We start from the raw sequence: 18856 nt of genomic DNA, 5'->3' as shown, positions 1-18856 counted from the left end.
AGAGACCTTTCTACTGACTCTGAAAAACACCAGAATAAAGATGCCCAGGGTCTCTGATCACCTGTGTGAACATGCCTTAGTCCTGCTGCAGGAGGTGTGAGGAACGCAGATGTGAACAGAGCAATAAACTGCAATGTTCCTAAAATGTGTAAAGGAGTCAAAACAGCGGCGGGAATCCCTCCATCACACACACACACACACACACACACACACACACACACACACACACACACACGAAGATGCCTGAGACAGTGCTACAGGGAGAAAGAAGGGCAGCTGATTGTCCTTCCAGTGCCAAACCACATGTAACCATAAGTCCCACCAGACATGTTTGAGAATGTGAAATGCCTTGATGGAAGAGTGGAGTAACATCTCACAGCAAGAGCTGCAAATCTGGGGTGCGTTTCCCAAAGCGAACTATGGTCGCAAGTTCCGTCGTTACCAATAGAGTTCAATGGGACTTACGACCATGGTTCACCAACGATGCTTTCGGGAAACTCACCCCTGGTGCTGTCCATGAGGATGAGATGCTCTGTAAAGCAGCTGGTGCCACATCAGACTTTCAGATACTCTGTTGATCAAACGCCTGTGAAATTAGTTCAGTTTATGTCTCAGTTGTTGAATCTTTTTGTTTGTACAAATATTTACATGTTAAGAAATTTGCTGGAAAAACAGTTGAAAGTGAAAAAGTGCTTTGCAACAAAAATATGTGACAAATAACATCAAGTGTGCATTTACTTGTTGGACTATAATGATAATTTGTCATGATATCCAGTAAAATATGAGAAAACAGGAAATATTTGTAGTTTGGTGTTGATAAAGGGTAGCCTATGTAAGTCTTACAGTGGTGATAAACACTGAAAATATCAAATTAATCAAGAAATTAAGGATGACAGAATAATCACACCAGGCTATAGCTTTTTATTAGGTCACAGATACATTTGTAGAGGTTTGTTTCAAGTTGTCAACATGCAGTAGCCTGTAGTCACAGAATTACAACAAAGGAAGCAAACTAATCAAACTATTCAAATACTTTTTAAAGCCTCACAAATAAAAAAGCTAAACAGAAAACACATCAGCGTAAAACAAGGTTATTCACAGATGTTTGCTCTGATGTATCATTACGTTAACTGTTTATCTGAATGCCTGTCCTGTACTCAATCAGGCAAAATAGCTCTGACGATTTATCATATTACACAAACTATGCATTGCTTTGAACATGTGAACTGTTGCTTAACACTGAATATTTTATTACCTTTTCGAAATAATCCATTAAACCGATGCGATTTGAGGAGCGTGTACTAATATTTTCAGTTCCATTCACTTGCGCGTCGTCTCAAGGACACGCCCACAATAGAAGGATATCATGAATATTCGCGTAAGCGCCACCCAGTGGAACAGAATATTTCAGGAACCGAATATATTGTAACACCGGCCTTGCAAGTATGTATTTCACGTGCTCATAACTTCATGAAAAATGCACAGATCATAAAAATCGCACATCAATATTTAAAGCAGATTCTCAAGATTAAAATGAATCCAAAATCATAATATATTGCGTTGATCACAAGATATTACTCACGGAATGATTTAACATACTTGGCTAAAAACATGTCTCTCATCTCTCCGGGATGCAGTATGTATCCAATGTTCCCGGACCCATCCATGTTCGTTTTCCAACCTGGAATAACACAAAATAGATATCATTTTAAAGCTTAGAATCCCATCTTTTTAATGCATCTAACCATTTTGAAAAACTTTTAACGAGTGCTGAGAAGCACCTCTAAACCGGAGTTTACCGCCCGTTGGCGCCACCTAGCTGCGGAAAAAAATGAACAACAATTTTTCAAACTATTCTTTATAATATCACCACGAAATTTGAACCAGATGCAGCTCACATATAGGAGAGCATCACCAAAAAAAGAATTTTTTAGCGATCTTATTGTGTTTCTGAGTTATTCCATGTCAAATAAAAAAAAAAGAAAATATATTTAAAAAAAAATTATATATATTTTTTGTCTTTTATCAGCTGTTTCTCAGCAAGAAAATGTCCAAATGTAATGTAATTTATATTTTCTTAAAATTTAAAATGTTTTGTATCAAATGATACCTACCTTTTTACTCTCCTTGCTAGAGTTTTGGAGTTATGAGTCTTTACTTTTGTGTGTGTCACTCAGAAAAAAATAATAAAAAAGAACTCTAAAAAAGCCTTCAGGTCTTAAAGGGTTAATTCAAATAAATACTTTAAAATATTTGAGCTTCAGCCTGGTTTAATAGCATATATATATATATATATATATATATATATATATATATATATATATATATATATATATAAATGTCTTTGGTCAAATTAAGCTGTAAAATAAATAGTTTATCCCTTTAAATGCAATGGATTTTGAAAGATAACAAAAAAACGGGCAAAAAACTTTAAAAGCGATTTTCTCAGGTTTTCAATTGGAAAAAGAGGGCAGACGACCATAATTAAAATGGGTATATCTTTAAAACCATTCAAGGTATGTCTTTGACTAGGATATCATTTTAAAGCTTATTGTCTAATTTTTCCATTGATACCAAAATCTCAATTTTGAAATTTGGGTCACTGTGACTCATTTTGCTGGATCAGGTCACATATGGCTCATAAGCAGTATTCCAAATCTTCAGAAGCCTTCACGTGAGGAAAATGCAGTTCCATTGACGAAAATAAGCTGAATGGGTTTGGAGTGACGTGAGTAGATGATGCTGTAGTAGGGGGTGCGTACCCTAAGGTAAAATCCTGCAGGCTCCCCTGATTGTGTAGATATGTTGTCTTACAAAGTGTAACACAGAATCTACTGTGTTGTTTACTTAAAGGGGTCATGACATGAGAAACTAAATTTTCCTTGATCTTTTGGCATATAAGAGGTCTTTGTATCATTAATACATCCTGCAAGTTCCATAACTTAAAACGTCCTCATCATTACTAAAAAACGTTTTATATAATCAAGCTGTAAAAATACTTAATTTGACAAATAAAGAATCTGATCTGGGGCTATTGTTCGGAGGTGTCGGCTGCAATGAATGGACTAGCATGCTTGGAGGGCACGACGCTGGGAGATGCAACGGTGGAAGATGCGGTGGCAGCGGAGACCCTTGCCTTCAATGTTCGTGGTGTGGAAGGGTCCGTGGCAGAGAATGGAGTCAGTGAATTAACCAATTAACCAATTAGTCTCCAAAGTGGAGTCGCGAGGTGAAAAAAGTCCGTCGTCAAGGCTTTGAGAATGTTGCTGCTGAATCAAGATCATCTGCCGTCACTCCCAAGTAGAAAAAGAAGTATGGAAATGTCATGCCTGTTATTCATACTGGACCTACGGGTAACATCAAAATGGTTAAGACCAAGCAAGTGAGTGTTTTTGCTTCCAAGCTTACACCTGATCTAGATGCTGGAACTTTGTATTTGAAAGAAAAACTTGTAGATCACAAGATGTCTCACTCTTAGTGCGCGAGTATTAGCCATTCAGAGATGAACTGAACATTCAGAATGGTGTGCTATACAGAGGCCAATGTGTCACTATGCCAAAGGCATTGAGAGCAGCAATGCTGAATCGCATTCACACCACTCATCACACAGTCATTACAAAACAAACAAAATTTGCGGCACAGTGGGGGTTTATGCATGTCACATCTTCACCCCAGCACCCAAAATCTAATGGAAAGGCTGAATCTGTGGTAGAGATTGTTAAATCGCTCTGTAAATGGGCAAATCTCGACGAAACAGATCCATGGTTTGCAATTCTACACTGGCGAAACGCTCACAGAGGGATTAGACAGCAGTCCTGCACAGTGACTTATGTTCTGCAGACTTAAGACCGGACTTCCCACGGCAAACAGTTTGCTTTTTGCCCAAGGTTTGCAGTTTGCTCAAGGTGGTCAGAGATGTTTCGGTGGAAATGATTTTTTGGAAAGAACTTAAATGCAGAATATCGGAATATCTCTTCCATGTGTAAATGGGGCCAGCTAGTAGTTGCTGTGCAAGTAAACCTCACTCCTCTGATCTCAAGAGATGCTCTAGCGACTGATGCTAAAAGTTGCAGCATTTAGCCTCCTTGTTAGAGAGTCCGACTCCTACGCTGGAGACCCAGGTTCGAGGCCTGCACAGAGCAGGGCGAGTAGGACCTGAGTAGAGGGGTTACACATGTACCTTAGATGGAGTCTCTGGAATAGAAAATAGTGTAGAGTTATGAAGAGAGCATTATTGTAATTTATTTAATTGTGTCCAAGATGATCTGTATAAGGTGGACAATATTGAGGATAATGATCCAATAGTGATTATGTCACATGAGGTGTACCAAGCTATAAGCAAGCTATCTGACAACAAAACAAGTGGCCTAGACCAACTATCTCTGCTGAACATCTTAAATATGGAAGTGAGAGGTTAGCCCCCCTTTTAGCTGTCTATTTTACTGGTTTTATGATTCATGGTGTGTTACCAGATTCAGTGTTGTCTGTTTTATTAGTGCCAGTTATTAAGGACAAAGCTGGAATGGTAGGTAGTTCCGTAGCCAGTATTCTTTCTAAAGTTTTACAAAATATCTTGCTGGATAGGATAAATGTGTTTATTAACTCAGCAGGTAACCAGTTTGGTTTTAAAGCCAAATATGGCACTGATCTGTGCATTTATGCCCTAAAAGAAAACGTAAATAAGTATAAAAACTTGTCAGTTCTTATGTGCTTTATTGATGCATCCAAAGCTTTTGATCGAGTTAACCATAAAAAGTTATTTCCTAAAATAAGACAAAGAGAGGTGTCTGAATATATTGTGACAATTCTGGCTAATTGGTATGCCCAGCATGTAAAATTTTGGGGTTAGTAAAGGTATAAGACAAGGAGGGATTTTGTCCCCAGTTCTTTTTTAATATTTATGTGGATGATTTATCTAAATGCTTGAAAACATGTAACACTGGGTGTATGATTGGTAATATCTTAGTTAATCATATTATGTATGCAGATGATCTTGTGTTTTTTAGTCAGCAGCTTCTGAAACCTGTTCTGTGTATGGCTCTGAACATGATATTATGCTAGTAAGAGTGGTGATATGATTTGCAGAACTAAGGAGGATAAAAGTTTAAACTTTTCCTTTTGTTTGATAAGACACTTAATGTGTGTGTGAATGTAAAATACTTTGGACACTTTATTACTGACCACATGACAGACGATGGGGATATTGAAAGACAGAGACGTATGATGTATATGCAGGCTAAAATACTTTTATGCAAGCTTAGTTTTTGTTCAGATGAAGTGAAGATATCATTGTTTAGAGCATATTGTACACCACTTAATACTGCTCATTTGTGGTCAAATTATAGAACAGCAAGTTTACTGAGGCTTCAAGTAGCTTATAATGATGCAGTGAGAGTTAAGGAGACCTAGATGGCATAATGCAAGTGAAATGTTTGTGAGTGCAGGAGTTAACACTTTTCAAGCTGTGTTACGAAATCTGTGTATAAATGTATTTGCCAGCTAAATGTTTACAAAAATTAGATTATTGTGGGCTTATCAAATATAAGGGTCAGTATTACACTGTAACACTCAGCCTTCAAAAGGGAGTTCACACAAATAAAGATTGTTCTAGGCCCTGGAATGGTGATGACATGGAGCAAGATTGGCCTGAATAAGATAAAGTGTTGAGGAGATAGAGCCTTACATCTATGTGTAGTTAAAAACACTTAAAATCAAACATAAAAAAACAAAAGATTAAAATATAAAACTTAACTCACTTCAGAGATTTAATTAAGATCTATACCTATATTGGCATTTTTTTCGAAAGGGCACTAAAACAAATACAAATGTTAAGACTAGATAAACTTACTGTAGCCATCATAAATCACAACCCTTACCTTCCCAATTTAATTCTGCTCATTAATCAACTTGTCTTTTCATCTGCTCTTTACAAAATGCGGGTAGGAGATACAAGGACTACAAATTAGATGGACTACAAATTAAGATGCTATAAAAGGAAATCACATTTTTTGGGCTTCCTCTTTGAGGTACCATGTCGTGTGGAAGCTGTGTGCATGTTGTACATTTTAGGACTTCCTCACACCTCAGTCATACAACGAAAAGGCGACATTCGCTTCTTTCTAAGTCCGTTTCTTCTGATGCCTTTATGTCTGATGCCTTTTAGTGTGAGGCCGTTTTGGTCTGAGGCTGTTTCGTTCGATGCCTAATTGTACGAGACCTGACACCTGACGTTGTTTTTCCTGAGACCTGAAGCCTTTCAGTCTGAGACGCGATGCCATTTTGTCCTGATGACTGAAGCCTTTTACTCTGAGGCAAGATGTCTTTTCGTTGTATGACTGAGGTGTGAGGAAGTCGTAAAATGTACAACGTACACACAGCTTCCACACCACATGGTACCTCAAAGAGGAAGCCCAAAAAATTTGATTTCCTTTTATAGCATCTTAATTTGTAGTCCTTGTATCTCCTACCCCATTACATAAGTAGAAATTACTCCTAACTCTAACTGGCCATGTTAAAATTGACTTATTCTCTTTGTTCATTTTACTTAATTTAGTCAATTCCATACATGTAAAATTTACTTAAAAATATGAGTCCAAAAAAGAAAAATTGGGTACATTTTTACTTTTTTTTTTTTCAGTGTAGATGAAAGAACTAGACCTTGAAAACTGGTACACTCACATGCAAACGGGAACTCAAGACACACACATTTGAACATTTGACCTCTCTTACTAGTTACCTTAGTAACAAGTAAGATGTAGTCTTAACATTTGATCTCTCTTACTTACTATAATTCTTAATATGCCATATATGGTAAGGTTTGATCTTTGAGTATGATTGGATGCCCAGGACATCCTGGATGTTATTGCCTGATCTTGTGTGTATAAATATGACCCTTCTTCCTTCAATAAATCTGATAATGTTATGGTATTTCACTGGCTCTGTGTCAGCTTGATCATTCTTGATTCTGAAGACAACAGTTTGAAAACCAAGGTGAGTTTTTGGAATAGAGACCTACTGAATACATTTTCTCCCTAAAGTATTTTGTGCTTTGTCTTTTAATGCATTGGAGAATCCCCAGTGTGCAGCATATGAGTGCATGCAGACATTTAATTTTTCTTGCTTATTCATTTCAGATTAATCATGGCAATGCTGAGAAGTTTTCTGCTTATTTTCATGATCTTCTCCATGGGGAATGCAGGAGGTAAACAAGACATTTATTTGTAAAAAAAAAAAAAAAAAAAAAAAAAAAAGCTTTTTAAAAACATTTTGTAAATGTACAATATTCCATTGACTAATATTTGGATGATTAATGAGGGGTTTACATTGTCTAAAGTACACATATTTTCACCACATAATCACACAAACATAAAATAAGATACATAAATAAAAATAAAAACTTTCTTTTCTGTGTATATTACAATAACCATAACATTTATGTACTGGATGCAGTTGATTTATTCCTAAAATGCCCCGCTGGATGGACAATTTTTGGACTCCGATGCTACAAGCACTTCTCTCAGTCAGTTAACTGGATCACTGCAGAGGTAATGTTTTAGTTACAACAAGGTGCTTTGGTCACACTTTATATTAGGTGTCTTTAACTACATCTAGATAGATAGATAGATAGATAGATAGATAGATAGATAGATAGATAGTGTCATGGAAACTTTAATATTCAGTTATTTATGGTGTGTCTGCAATAAACCAGTTAGACCAAACAGTGTCTTTTAAGCTTTTTTTCTTGCAAGATTGCCATTCACAACAGGCAGAGTCTTTGCCTACACCTCACCTTGCTGTTTTCTGGTTATGTTCATTTAGTTTAAAAAGATCTATATATAAGTACACTAAAACATCTTCCTACATCTTGGCCTCTCAGAAAGAAGGAACTGCTTCTAAGAAAACCGAAAAGTGTGAGGTACACATAACACCTTTTATTGCAAAGACACTTTCAGCTCGTTTCAGCTGACATTCGAAACAGCAAACATTAATTTTCCACTAAGATCAGTTATTGGTTGTCATGCAAGCACATACATTACCTAAAGTAAATAAAGTAAAGAATTTTTCTAAAATGATTATTCATTATTCAAAAGACATGTTATTCCTTTAAGTTCAAAACATATCATCACTCTTTAGAAAGAAGAAATGCAATCTGCTGTTTTTGTGAGTTTTCTGTTTCAGAAAAGCTTACAAACATAAAAATCTTTATAAACATTCCCTTTCCTTGTACGCCATCTCATGGATGACCGCTGCTTTCAACCCTCTTTACATTTCATCATCCTCAGAATAATAGTTGTAACTACCGGTTTCTCTGTCATGGGGCCCTTCTGGCACCCATGGTGGTCTTGGAAATAGATCATGATAATCATCTTGTACATTGTTATCAACCTTTACCATCTTCTGCCAACATTATCCAAAGCCATCCTATTTTCAGAACGCACAACAAAAGAAAAAAAAAAATTTTTACAGATTTTAAATCTTGCCTCCAAGCAATAGAAAAGCAAAAATCATCTTGGTTACATATATAACCCTCGTTCCCTGAAGGAGGGAATGGAGATGTTACGTCAGAACATTCTGACGAATGGGGTCTCACCGGAGCTGACTGGGCATGCACACAGGTGCCAGGCATCAACAGCGCTGGAGGAACCCAGGGTTCTGAACTGTGGAACTCACCTGAGGAAAATAGCGCACCCATCCAGTCCATGGAGTGGAATGGCGCAGCAAGAGAGATTGACACCGAACAGGTCCTGTTTACTGGCCAGAAGGTGCGAGTATACGGGAGGAAACAGACTTTACACAGAGATTATAAAATCTCGCAAATGTGTTAGGTGTCGCCCTGCCCGCAGCTCTACAAATATCTGTTAGCGAGGCGCCATGCGCCAGCGCCTAGGAGGAAGCAACACTCCTGGTTGTGCAAGCTCTCACCCCTAGGGGGCATGGCAAGTCTTCAGCCTGGCAAGCCAAACTATAGTATCCACTATCCAGTGGGATAACCTCTGCTTGGAGACAGCCTTTCCCTCCTGCTGGCCTCTGTAAAAGGCAAAGTGCTGGTCTGAGGTCCTAAAGCACTGAGTTCTGTCTACGTAAGCACAGAGAGCATGTACTGGACAGAGCAGCGCCAGTGCTGGGTCTGCCTCCTCCAAGGGCATTGCTTGCAAGGTCACTACCTGATCTCTGAAGGGAGTGGTGGGAACTTTGGGCACATATCCAGGCCGGGGTCTCAAGATCATGTAAGAGTTGGCTGGCTTGAATTCCAGGCATGCTTTTTCAACTGAAAATGCCTGCAAGTCCCTGACCCTCTTAACAGATGCCAAAGCCATCAGGAGCACCATTTTCAAAGAAAGGAACTTCAGATCCACTGAATGCAATGGCTCGAAGGGTGCTCTCTGCAGTGCTGACAAAACCATTGCGAGATCCCAAGAGGGTACCTGCTTGGGGGCAAGCCTCCTAGCCCCTCTCAAGAACCTGATGACCAGGTTGTGCTTTCCCACAGGTTTAGTATCAATTAGATCATGGTGCGCTGAAATGGCAGCCACATAGACCTTCAGGGTGGAAGGAGACAGCCTTCATTCCAACCCTTCTTGAAGGAAGGAGAGCACTGACCCTATTTGGCATTTACAGGGGTCTTCTTGACAATAGAATCACCATTATCAAATCCATCTGTGATTACATGAAGAAACAGATGAAACTGAGACAAACTAAATCCAGAAGAACTGTGGTCGCATCTCCAAGACGCTTGAAGAAACCGACCTGCAAAGATCCAGTACTGTGACGAGTTTTAGGCACTTGTGTAAAAATGCTGTGAGGATGCTTTCAAAAATACTGTCATAAATAGATTTTATTTATCAATAAACTTCTATTAACTAAACCATATCAATATTTGGTGTGACCACCCTTTGTGTTTAAAACAGTCCAGGTACACTTGCGCATTGTTTTTCAGGTAGATTTGCAGGAAGGGTTCTTCAAGCGTCTTAAGGACACGGCCACAGTTCTACTGGATTTAATTTGTCTCAGTTTCATCTGTTTCTTCATGTAATCACATGATGATGATGGTGAGTCTTTTGTCAGACTCATTGTGCATTTCTAGACCCTATATTTTCTGTGCCCCTTAACCTCGGGACGTCCCTTACCTTTCACCCTGTGGTCGTCACCTCAGAGTGTCTTTACATTGGTTCGGCAAAGAATCAACTTTCTGCACAACTCGGCAGACACTTCCTCCCTCTCACTCAGTATTTTGACCCAACCTGCTATTTCTAGTGCTTCAGAAATAGTCACCTACACATACTCGAAAGTCAAAGAATGTGTCAGTGCAGTCAGTGCAGCACAAAAACAGGTGTCTAAAAATGCCAAACAATATAACGTGATTTCAAAACAGACTCACCTGGCAAATATCCCTTCAGATTCTCTTAGGATTTTTTGAGGTTCCAGCAGTGAAACTCTGGGCCCTCAGATGTTTGTCCCTCCTCCATAAAGACTTCGAGGTAGGGAACCAGTCATTGGAAACCAGGATGATCAGCCTCAAACATTCTCAGGTCCAGACGAATCATGCGCATAATTCCACTACTGACACTATTTGTCATGGACATTTTAATATTCAGTTATTTATAGTGAGTCTAAACCAGTTAGAACAAACAGTGTCTTTTTCAGCTTTTATTCTTGCAAGAAGGCCATTCACAATAGACAGAGTCTTTTCTGCCTAGTGCAGATTGTCACATCACTCACACCTCACCCTGCTGTTAATTTAGTTTAAAAGATCTATATCATATAAGGCCACAAAAACATCTCTCCACATCTTGGCCTCTCAGAAAGAAGGAACTGCTTCTAAGAAACACAGAAGTGTGAGGTACACATAATACCATTGCAGAGACATTTTCAGCTCATTTCAGCTGACATTCGAAAAAGCACACAGTAATTTTCCATTAAGATCAGTTTTTGTTGTCATGCAAGCACATTAACAATAATAGATAGATAGATAGATAGATAGATAGATATGTGTTGATGTAAACACTTTTGCTACTATTGAGGTTGGATATGGGTAAGGTTTGGTGTATGGTTACCGGTAGGTTGGTTAAGGGGTAAGGGAAGGTCAACAGTGTAATCATAGATCTAATTAAAGAAATTAATTACAGCTGTAATTACATGCAAAAAAATTTATGTACACAATTGTGATAGTGCATTGTGTCAAATGATTAATTTAAATGATAGTACATATTAGTTAAAGACACTTAATATAAGGTGGGAATGGTGATTTGTTTTTTTTTAAAGTAAAACTTTCTTTTCTGCAAATAAATAATACAGAAAACTGATACTGAGCAAATAATCAGTCAGAACAGACTTTGTTTGCAAATGTGTAAAATATTGTTTAAAAAGTAACTTATGCTTTATGATTAAAAGATTAGATTTGTATTGACAATAAAAAAATCTGTCTCTTTAGAGAAACTGTCAACGTCTTAGTGCGAATCTCGCATCTGTGCATAATAAACTGGAAAATGATTTCCTGCTGAGTCTGTTGCCTTCTTCTGACACAAAATCTTGGGGTGGTGGTCATGATGGTGAACAAGTAAGTTAAATTGTGTCCTAAAGAGACCTACTTGTTTGTGTAAACTGAAAATTCTGCTTTAAACATTTTCTAATGAAGATGGTTTGACTTCAGAGCTGAACTTAATTAGCTTCTTCTAAGTCTGACTACAGTAGTGCACTCTTCACTCTCTTCACTCTTTAGGAAGGACAGTGGTTGTGGAGTGATGGAACTGCATATGACTATACCAACTGGTGCTCTGGAGAACCTAACAATCACCATCGTCCCGAGAACTGTTTGGAGATCAACAACTCCCGTAAGAATGCAGTCTGTTTTTTTTGAATACTTTCAATTATAATTTACAATACTATAATTTCACATCATACGGTAACATGAAATGACTCATGTGGATTTCACAAAGTGCCTTTTTTCTATTTTCTATTCTACATTCTATTTTATTTTGAATAATGTATTTCATTATTCCACCCTACAGATAACCGTTGCTGGAACGATGTGCCATGTTCAGTCTCAAAGAAGTATGTTTGTGTTAAGGACCTGTGAGAACATATGAAGTCATCCTGCTCCACAGTTACGTTGATTGAACTAACCATTTACTTTTTCTGATCTTATCATATTTCTTCTCATCTTTAATCTCTTCTCAATATCTTTTCTGAAACACTCCTCAAGTTAATAAAAGCATTGATAAAGCAAATCATGTGCATTGTGGACAATCAAATTAATGTACATAAAAATATAAATATATTGTGTAGCATGGTTTGAGGATATGGTTATCAGAATTGCATTAAATTATGTCATTATCAGGGGAGGAGTTTAAGCAAGCTGCACACATGACTGAATGGATTGAGGCACCTGCCTTTTGTTTCATGCAAGTTTTTATCTTCCTCAGTTACTACCTCTGCCTCAACATTTTCTTAAATTTGAGTAAATGAACCAAAATGTCAAGTTCTGTCTTAAGAGCTTGTACAAAATTTGTGTTTAACCCCTATTTTTGCTGTTGTGCACGAATTGTGTCACATAGGGCTGTGCACTACTACTTGTTGATGATTTCCCTTCAGTGTTAGTGTTCAGTTGTACTGTAGTATTATTTATATGCTATAAGTAAGCAATAAGGTATGAGAGGCTGTGCTGTATTGTGAATAAGTCACGGCTGAAGGGCGTTGTTAGGCATGACCCTTCAACCGTGACTTATTCACGATACAGCACTCGAGTGCCAAAAATATGTATCAATGCAACTTTCATGAAGTAAACTTTCACTAAAAGCCTTCCTGACCGTGAACAGCAACAGAAGTTACATTATTAGGCCATTAGATGGCGGCAAAGATTGTCTTTATGAGTGTGTCAGTCAGTATTGAAGACTTTTACATTGAAAATACTGAATTGTTGTGAACACGGAACAAGACGCAACTGACAAATGCTTTGACTAGCGCTGTCAGTCACGGGAAAACCCCATAACTGTTAAAAGGACAAGATAATACATCAGACATTTAAACAGATTTTTTTATTATGAACAGGACTGACCTGAAGGAAAATGCTAAATCTGAATGCAGGTAATAAACTCACTCACTCGATATCTTTCTCACAACACTCTTCTACATAATACAGTAAGCTTCAAATATCAATTGAGAACATACAGTTTACGTTGCTAAGAGTGGTTGCTAAGGGTGTTGTGTAGTGATACACAGAACTGTTGGGTGAAGCGGTCATAGCCGTGTTTTATCGTGAATAAAACAACTATTGACCAATCAGAATCAAGACAGGAAATAACTGTTTATTAATAGCATTTAATACTTTATTTATTTATATTATCATAGCTGTGTGGTGAATCTTATTCAGAAATGTCTGTTATATTCTACTCATAAAATTAATTACATAAATAATAACGAAAATTAATCTAATTGTTTGGACCATTAACAAAGATTACAATATGTATAGTGTTATTTTAGTATTCATATACTATTAAAGTATTTATTAATATTTTATGTTAACTTTTATTTTTTATATTTTTAGTTTTGTTTTCATTTTAATATCAGCTTAAGTTTCAGTAATTTGGTCATTTTTAATAATTCTTGTTTTTTTTAAATATATTTATTTAGCTTTAATTCACTTAATTTTAGTCTTAGTAATTATTTCAGTAATTTGCCAGGGTAACATTTCTAATTATTATTTATTTTTTTTTTTTTTATCTGATATTTATATTTTATTTCTGCTTTATTTCAATTAACAAAAATTATTTCTAATAGTTTAAGGAGTCAAAACTAGATGTAGGCAGGACAAAGGAACTCGGGAAATAAACAGGACTCATGCACAGCGCCAAATTTTTTTCTCTACTGGTGCTAAAGGGGGGCTAGTAGACCAATATGTGGGGGTGCTAAGAAAATAATCGATATTCATTCATTCAGAGTTACTTTATAAAGAAATTTATTTTTAATTTAATTTTGTAATTTTATTAAATTTTTTTAATAAAAGCAGCTATGGTATACAAACCACATTCAATAGAAGTGTGGCTTTAAATTATATTTGGGCAAAGAATAGGCCTATTTAAAAAAAAAAAAAAAAAAAAAAAAGGGACTTATTGCACAGGTGGCAACCTATCACGTTACCACTCTTGAATTCACTGAGCTCCAGAGAGCGACACATTCTTTCACAAATGTTTGTCTGCATGCCTAGATTTTATACACCTGTGGCCATGGAAGTGATTGGAACACCTGAATTCAATGATTTGGAGGGGTGTCCCAATACTTTTGGCAATATACTGTATATTGCCACTCTTCATGATTAGTTAATTGTGGCACCTGTATACTCTTATTTACTTAATTATTCAATTAACTGTGCAGTCCATACGTACAGCATCTCTTCTCAATCGTCAGACTTATAAGTCAATCATCCACTCACTCTCAAGGAGGTATGTATCTCAAATTCTTGTATTCTATAATCTCCCCAAAAATGTTATGTTTGTAAAGAGTGCACTGCTCTCACCATACCTAAAATATTGACATTCTCATTCACAAATGAAATAAATGTGCATCCTCTTTTTACAGCTCTTCTTGTTGCATTATCTAGCTTTGTCTGGAGTGGGTGCCTTATGTTTACAGAAAAAGCTCAAGATGTTCCCGTGCCTTGCCTAAGGCTGTTGATTTAAATCCAAATACCATTCTTCAGATACTTCTGCCATTATATCATATAGCAAGTCTGTGTTGTGCATCTGTTCAAGCAGGCTGGCTGAATAGTATATGCCACCACGCAACGCTTACATAAAGGATCCTTCAAATGAGCAACCAGTCAACAACGTCACATGAGCACAGCTGTGTGATGAGAGAGAAGACCAGGTTCATTCACTTACTGTAAATGTAAACTTACTGCAGCATCATTTAGTAAATTTCTTGAGTTGCAAAGGATTTGCTGGGTATATGTGAACTGTTCCACAGTCAGCTTTAATAATTATTTCTTGATTGTTTAAGAGATTTTAGGAGAATGTTCAAGCTGCTCTTTTCCATGAAATGAAATGAATGGTGACCAAGCTCCGAAACCAACAAAAACGCAATGTTAGAGCATCATAAAAGTAGTTCATATAACTCATAAGCAGTATTCCAAGTCTTCAGAAGCCTTCACGTGAGGAAAATGCAGTTCCATTGAAGAAAATAAGCTGAATGGGTTTGGAGCGATGTGAGTAGATGATGATGTAGTTTTCGTCAACGTTATTTGACATTTCAGTTCAGCAAAAGTACAAAAGGTTAGTCAAAGCTTAATGTTCAAAGATTTGACCTGGTAACCCAAAGGTTGTAGGTTCAAAGCCTGCAAGGTGTGATGCAAGAACCAAGAGTTATGCCACTGTCCTTGAGCAAAATGCATAACCCTTAGTGTTTTTTCTTTTCTTTTTTTCTTTTTTTCCTTTTCTGGGGCCTGTTCCTGTTCTAAGTGTTCTGGTGCTTCCTTTAGATAAGAAGGTGTCTTCTCAGTGACAAATTGCATTTTAAGTACATTAGGTCCCTAAGTCAAGCTGCCTGGAAATCTCCTCAGATGTGTTGAGGATGAGCTGTCACAGTTCAGTCCCTCCAGCACATCCACCATGGTATGTATCAGCTACATGTTGAAACGTTGCCCTGTTTGCTCAAAGCGTGCTCTGGAATGATTGTCCACTGAACAGATCATGTTATGTTAATTTTCACCACGGGACCATCTTAGAATCTTTTCATAGTCTTTCACTGTCATTTGAGATGCAGCTGGTTTCCACGACACCATATTCAGGATCTACAGGTGCATCTCAATAAATTAGAATATCATGAAAAAGTTTTTTTTTTTCTTTTTTCCTGTAATTTAATTAAAAAAGTAAAACTTAAATATATTCTAGATTTATTAGACATAAAGTAAAATATTTCCAGACTTTTTTGTTTTCATTTTGATGATTACAGCTTGCTGCTCATCAAAATAAAAAAAAATTGTATCTCAAATTATTAGAATATTTAATTTCAAGTTCTATTAAATTACCATTCTCAGGGTATAAATACTGGGTTTAGGTCAGTAATCCCAACAGCAGTCATCGGGAAGTCTGTTGACTTGACAGTTGTCCAGAAGACAATCATCAAGATCCTCTACAATGAGGGTAAGCCACAGAGGGTCATTGCTGAAAGAGCTGACTGTTTGCAGAGTGCTGTGAAAGCATATTCATGGTAGGAAAAGGTGTACAAGTGAAAGGAATGACCGCAGGCTTGAGAAGATTGTCAGGCAAAGCCGATTTAAGAACTTAGGAGAGCTTCAACAGGAGTGGACTGAAGCTGGAGTCAGTGCATCAAGAGCCACCACACACAGACGTCTTCAGGAAATGTCACATTCCATGTACCAAGCCACTTCTGAACCAAAAACAAATGTCAGAAGCGTCTTACCCGGGCTAAGGACAAAAAAGAACTGGACTGTTGCTCAGTGGTCCAAAGTCCTCTTTTTGGATGAAAGTAAATTTTGCATTTCATTTGGAAATCAAGGTCCCAGCATCTGGAGGAAGAGTGGAGAGGCACAGAAACCATGTTGCTTTAAGTCCTATGTGAAGTTTCCACAGTCAGTGATGATTTGGGCTGCCATGTCATCTGCTGGTGTTGGTCCACTGTGTTTTCTGAAGTCCACAGTCAACGCAGCCATCTACCAGGAAATTTTAGAGCACTTCATGCTTCCTTCTGCTGACAAGCTTTATAGAGATGCTGATTTCATTTTCCAGCAGGACTTGGCACCTGCCCACACTGCCAAAGGTACCAAAAGCTGGTTCAATGACCATGGTGTTACTGTGCTTGATTGGCCAGCAAACTCGCCTGACCTGAACCCCATAGAGAATCTATGGTGTATTGTCAAGAGGAAGATGAGAGACCCCAGACCCAACAATGCAGATGACCTGAAGGCTGCTATCAAAGCAACCTCGGCTTCACATTGCTGCAGTAATTCATGCAAAAGCAGGCCCAACCAAGTGTTGCGTGCATAGAAATGAACACAATTTTCAGAAGCCTGACATTTCTATTGAAAATATCCTTTTTTATTGATCTTATGAAGTATTCTAATTTACTGAGATGAGAGGGTGGGTTTTTGTTAAATGTGAGCCAAAATCATCACAATTAAAAGAACCAAAGACTTAAAGTACTTCAGTCTGTGTGCATTGAATTTATTCCACAATTTGAGTTGAATTACTGAAATAAATGAACTTTTCCATGACATTCTAATTAATTGAGATGCACCTGTATAACAAAAGGCACTGTATTTATTCATTAAGTCCATTAATTTACATGAGCAAATATTCAAACTCTTTTTTTGCAATATATATTATTAATATTATTATTATTTTACATAACTATCCATTATTGTATTTGTTTAGAATCAGCTGAATAATGTAAGGTGATTAAAAATAATATACTAAACAAATAATAGAAAATGTTTTACTTAGACTGAGACTTCTAACAGATTTCAGTCAGTAACTGATAAAACTTTGCAATCCAAAAACTTTCAATCAGCTTTTTTTAATTTATTTTTTTCATAGCTAAATGACACTGAAAAGTCACGTATGGTAGCCTCTTTCCACCTCAGAGTAAAGAAAAAAAACAAAAAGGTTATTGTCAGAAATAAGTCACACTGCAAGATAAAAATTCACATTGTAATATATAAAATCACAATTTTAAATTAAAGCTGCAAGCAGCGATGAAAGGGTCCTCTCACCCAGGGCCTTAGGAAAACAGTGAATAGTGGGTCATTTTGACATGCCACACTTCCTGCTGCCAACAGGTGGCACTTTGACTATTACTGAATATTGCCATGTAGATGTCTTTAGGCCAGGACTATTATCAAACATGAAGTTTGGAGCAGATCGGACATTGTATGCCTGAGTTACAACAACTTCCTGTTTTGTGGCTTTAATCGCATACTTTAGCACTTAGCCAAGTGTTGCATGATTCAACGTGTTTCTTGCACGTTTGGTACTTCATGGCATATTGCAATGTGTTTCTGCGAGTGAATTACAGTGTAAAGCATGCCATTTCCTGTTGCCAGCAGGTGACACTATGACTAACTGAATATTGGGATATAGATGTCCTTAGGCCAGGACTCTTATCACACATGTGAAGTTTGGGGCAGATCGAACATTGTATGCCTGACTTGCAACTTCATCTTTCATGGTGAAACATCAGAATAAAATACTATAACTAGTGATCAAACTAGTCATCAAATCCTTTTTACAGTTTATTTTACATACTTTGTGTTTAAATCTTCCACATTTTTCACAAAACCTTTACTCTCTAGAAATCCAGTCAGTTTAGGTTAAAATTCTTTAAAGGGCTTATAAACACTGAATTATTACCAATTAAATTAAGGACATGCATCAGAAAAACTGGGAATGTTGGACAATAAATATATGAATATAACAGCTTGATTTTGCATGTTGTCTAATCTGTTAAAGCAAAAGTGTCCAAAAGTGGGAATTATGCGATAACGGACACAGCAATGCATCATGTATCATAAGTTTATGATGTTTGTAGCGTGATCCATTAAAACGTACAATATAGCCTATTTCAATTCAGACCTAGATATTATTACTATTACTCCACTAGGTCTGAAATATATTGTTCGCTGCAAACATCATGATCTTAAATTTATTAATTATTAATTTACTATTAATAAATGTGTAAAGTTGCATAAAATGGAAATATTCAATAAAGTAGGCTAACTACATTATCTCAGATGGTTGAATAGTTGGATTCCACAACTTAACATTTAAACTAATTTTAAACTAACATTTACTATAGGAGCCATACAATTTACTGGTGACTTAATTTTAAAAAAAATGTTCTTTTG

At 36.9% G+C, this 18856-nt stretch overlaps 1 protein-coding gene across 1 annotated transcript; it reads left to right on the top strand.

Annotated features, from left to right (window-relative positions):
* The first annotated feature begins 6835 nt into the window (after positions 1-6835).
* On the top strand, positions 6836-12221 carry LOC125248937 (galactose-specific lectin nattectin-like). The gene is made up of 6 exons (XM_048161102.1): positions 6836-6990; positions 7134-7201; positions 7450-7544; positions 11432-11557; positions 11720-11831; positions 12009-12221. Exons 2-6 carry the CDS (start codon positions 7141-7143, stop codon positions 12074-12076), a joined length of 462 nt encoding a protein of 153 aa, XP_048017059.1. The 5' UTR covers positions 6836-6990; positions 7134-7140; the 3' UTR covers positions 12077-12221.
* Positions 12222-18856: the final 6635 nt, after the last annotated feature.

The sequence above is a fragment of the Megalobrama amblycephala genome, linkage group LG16 (genome assembly GCF_018812025.1).
Source record: "Megalobrama amblycephala isolate DHTTF-2021 linkage group LG16, ASM1881202v1, whole genome shotgun sequence".
Lineage (NCBI taxonomy): Eukaryota > Metazoa > Chordata > Actinopteri > Cypriniformes > Xenocyprididae > Megalobrama > Megalobrama amblycephala.
Note: the sequence above shows the minus strand (reverse complement) of the source record. Positions and strands in the feature narration are given on the sequence as shown.

Excerpts from the sequence above, each read along its gene's own strand:
- LOC125248937 (XM_048161102.1), top strand. The coding sequence starts at position 7,141 with ATGGCAATGCTGAGAAGTTTTCTGCTTATTTTCATGATCTTCTCCATG. Across the intron at positions 7,202-7,449 it reads CTCCATGGGGAATGCAGGAG|TTGATTTATTCCTAAAATGC; the intron begins GTAAACAAGACA and ends TACTGGATGCAG. Across the intron at positions 11,832-12,008 it reads TTTGGAGATCAACAACTCCC|ATAACCGTTGCTGGAACGAT; the intron begins GTAAGAATGCAG and ends TCCACCCTACAG.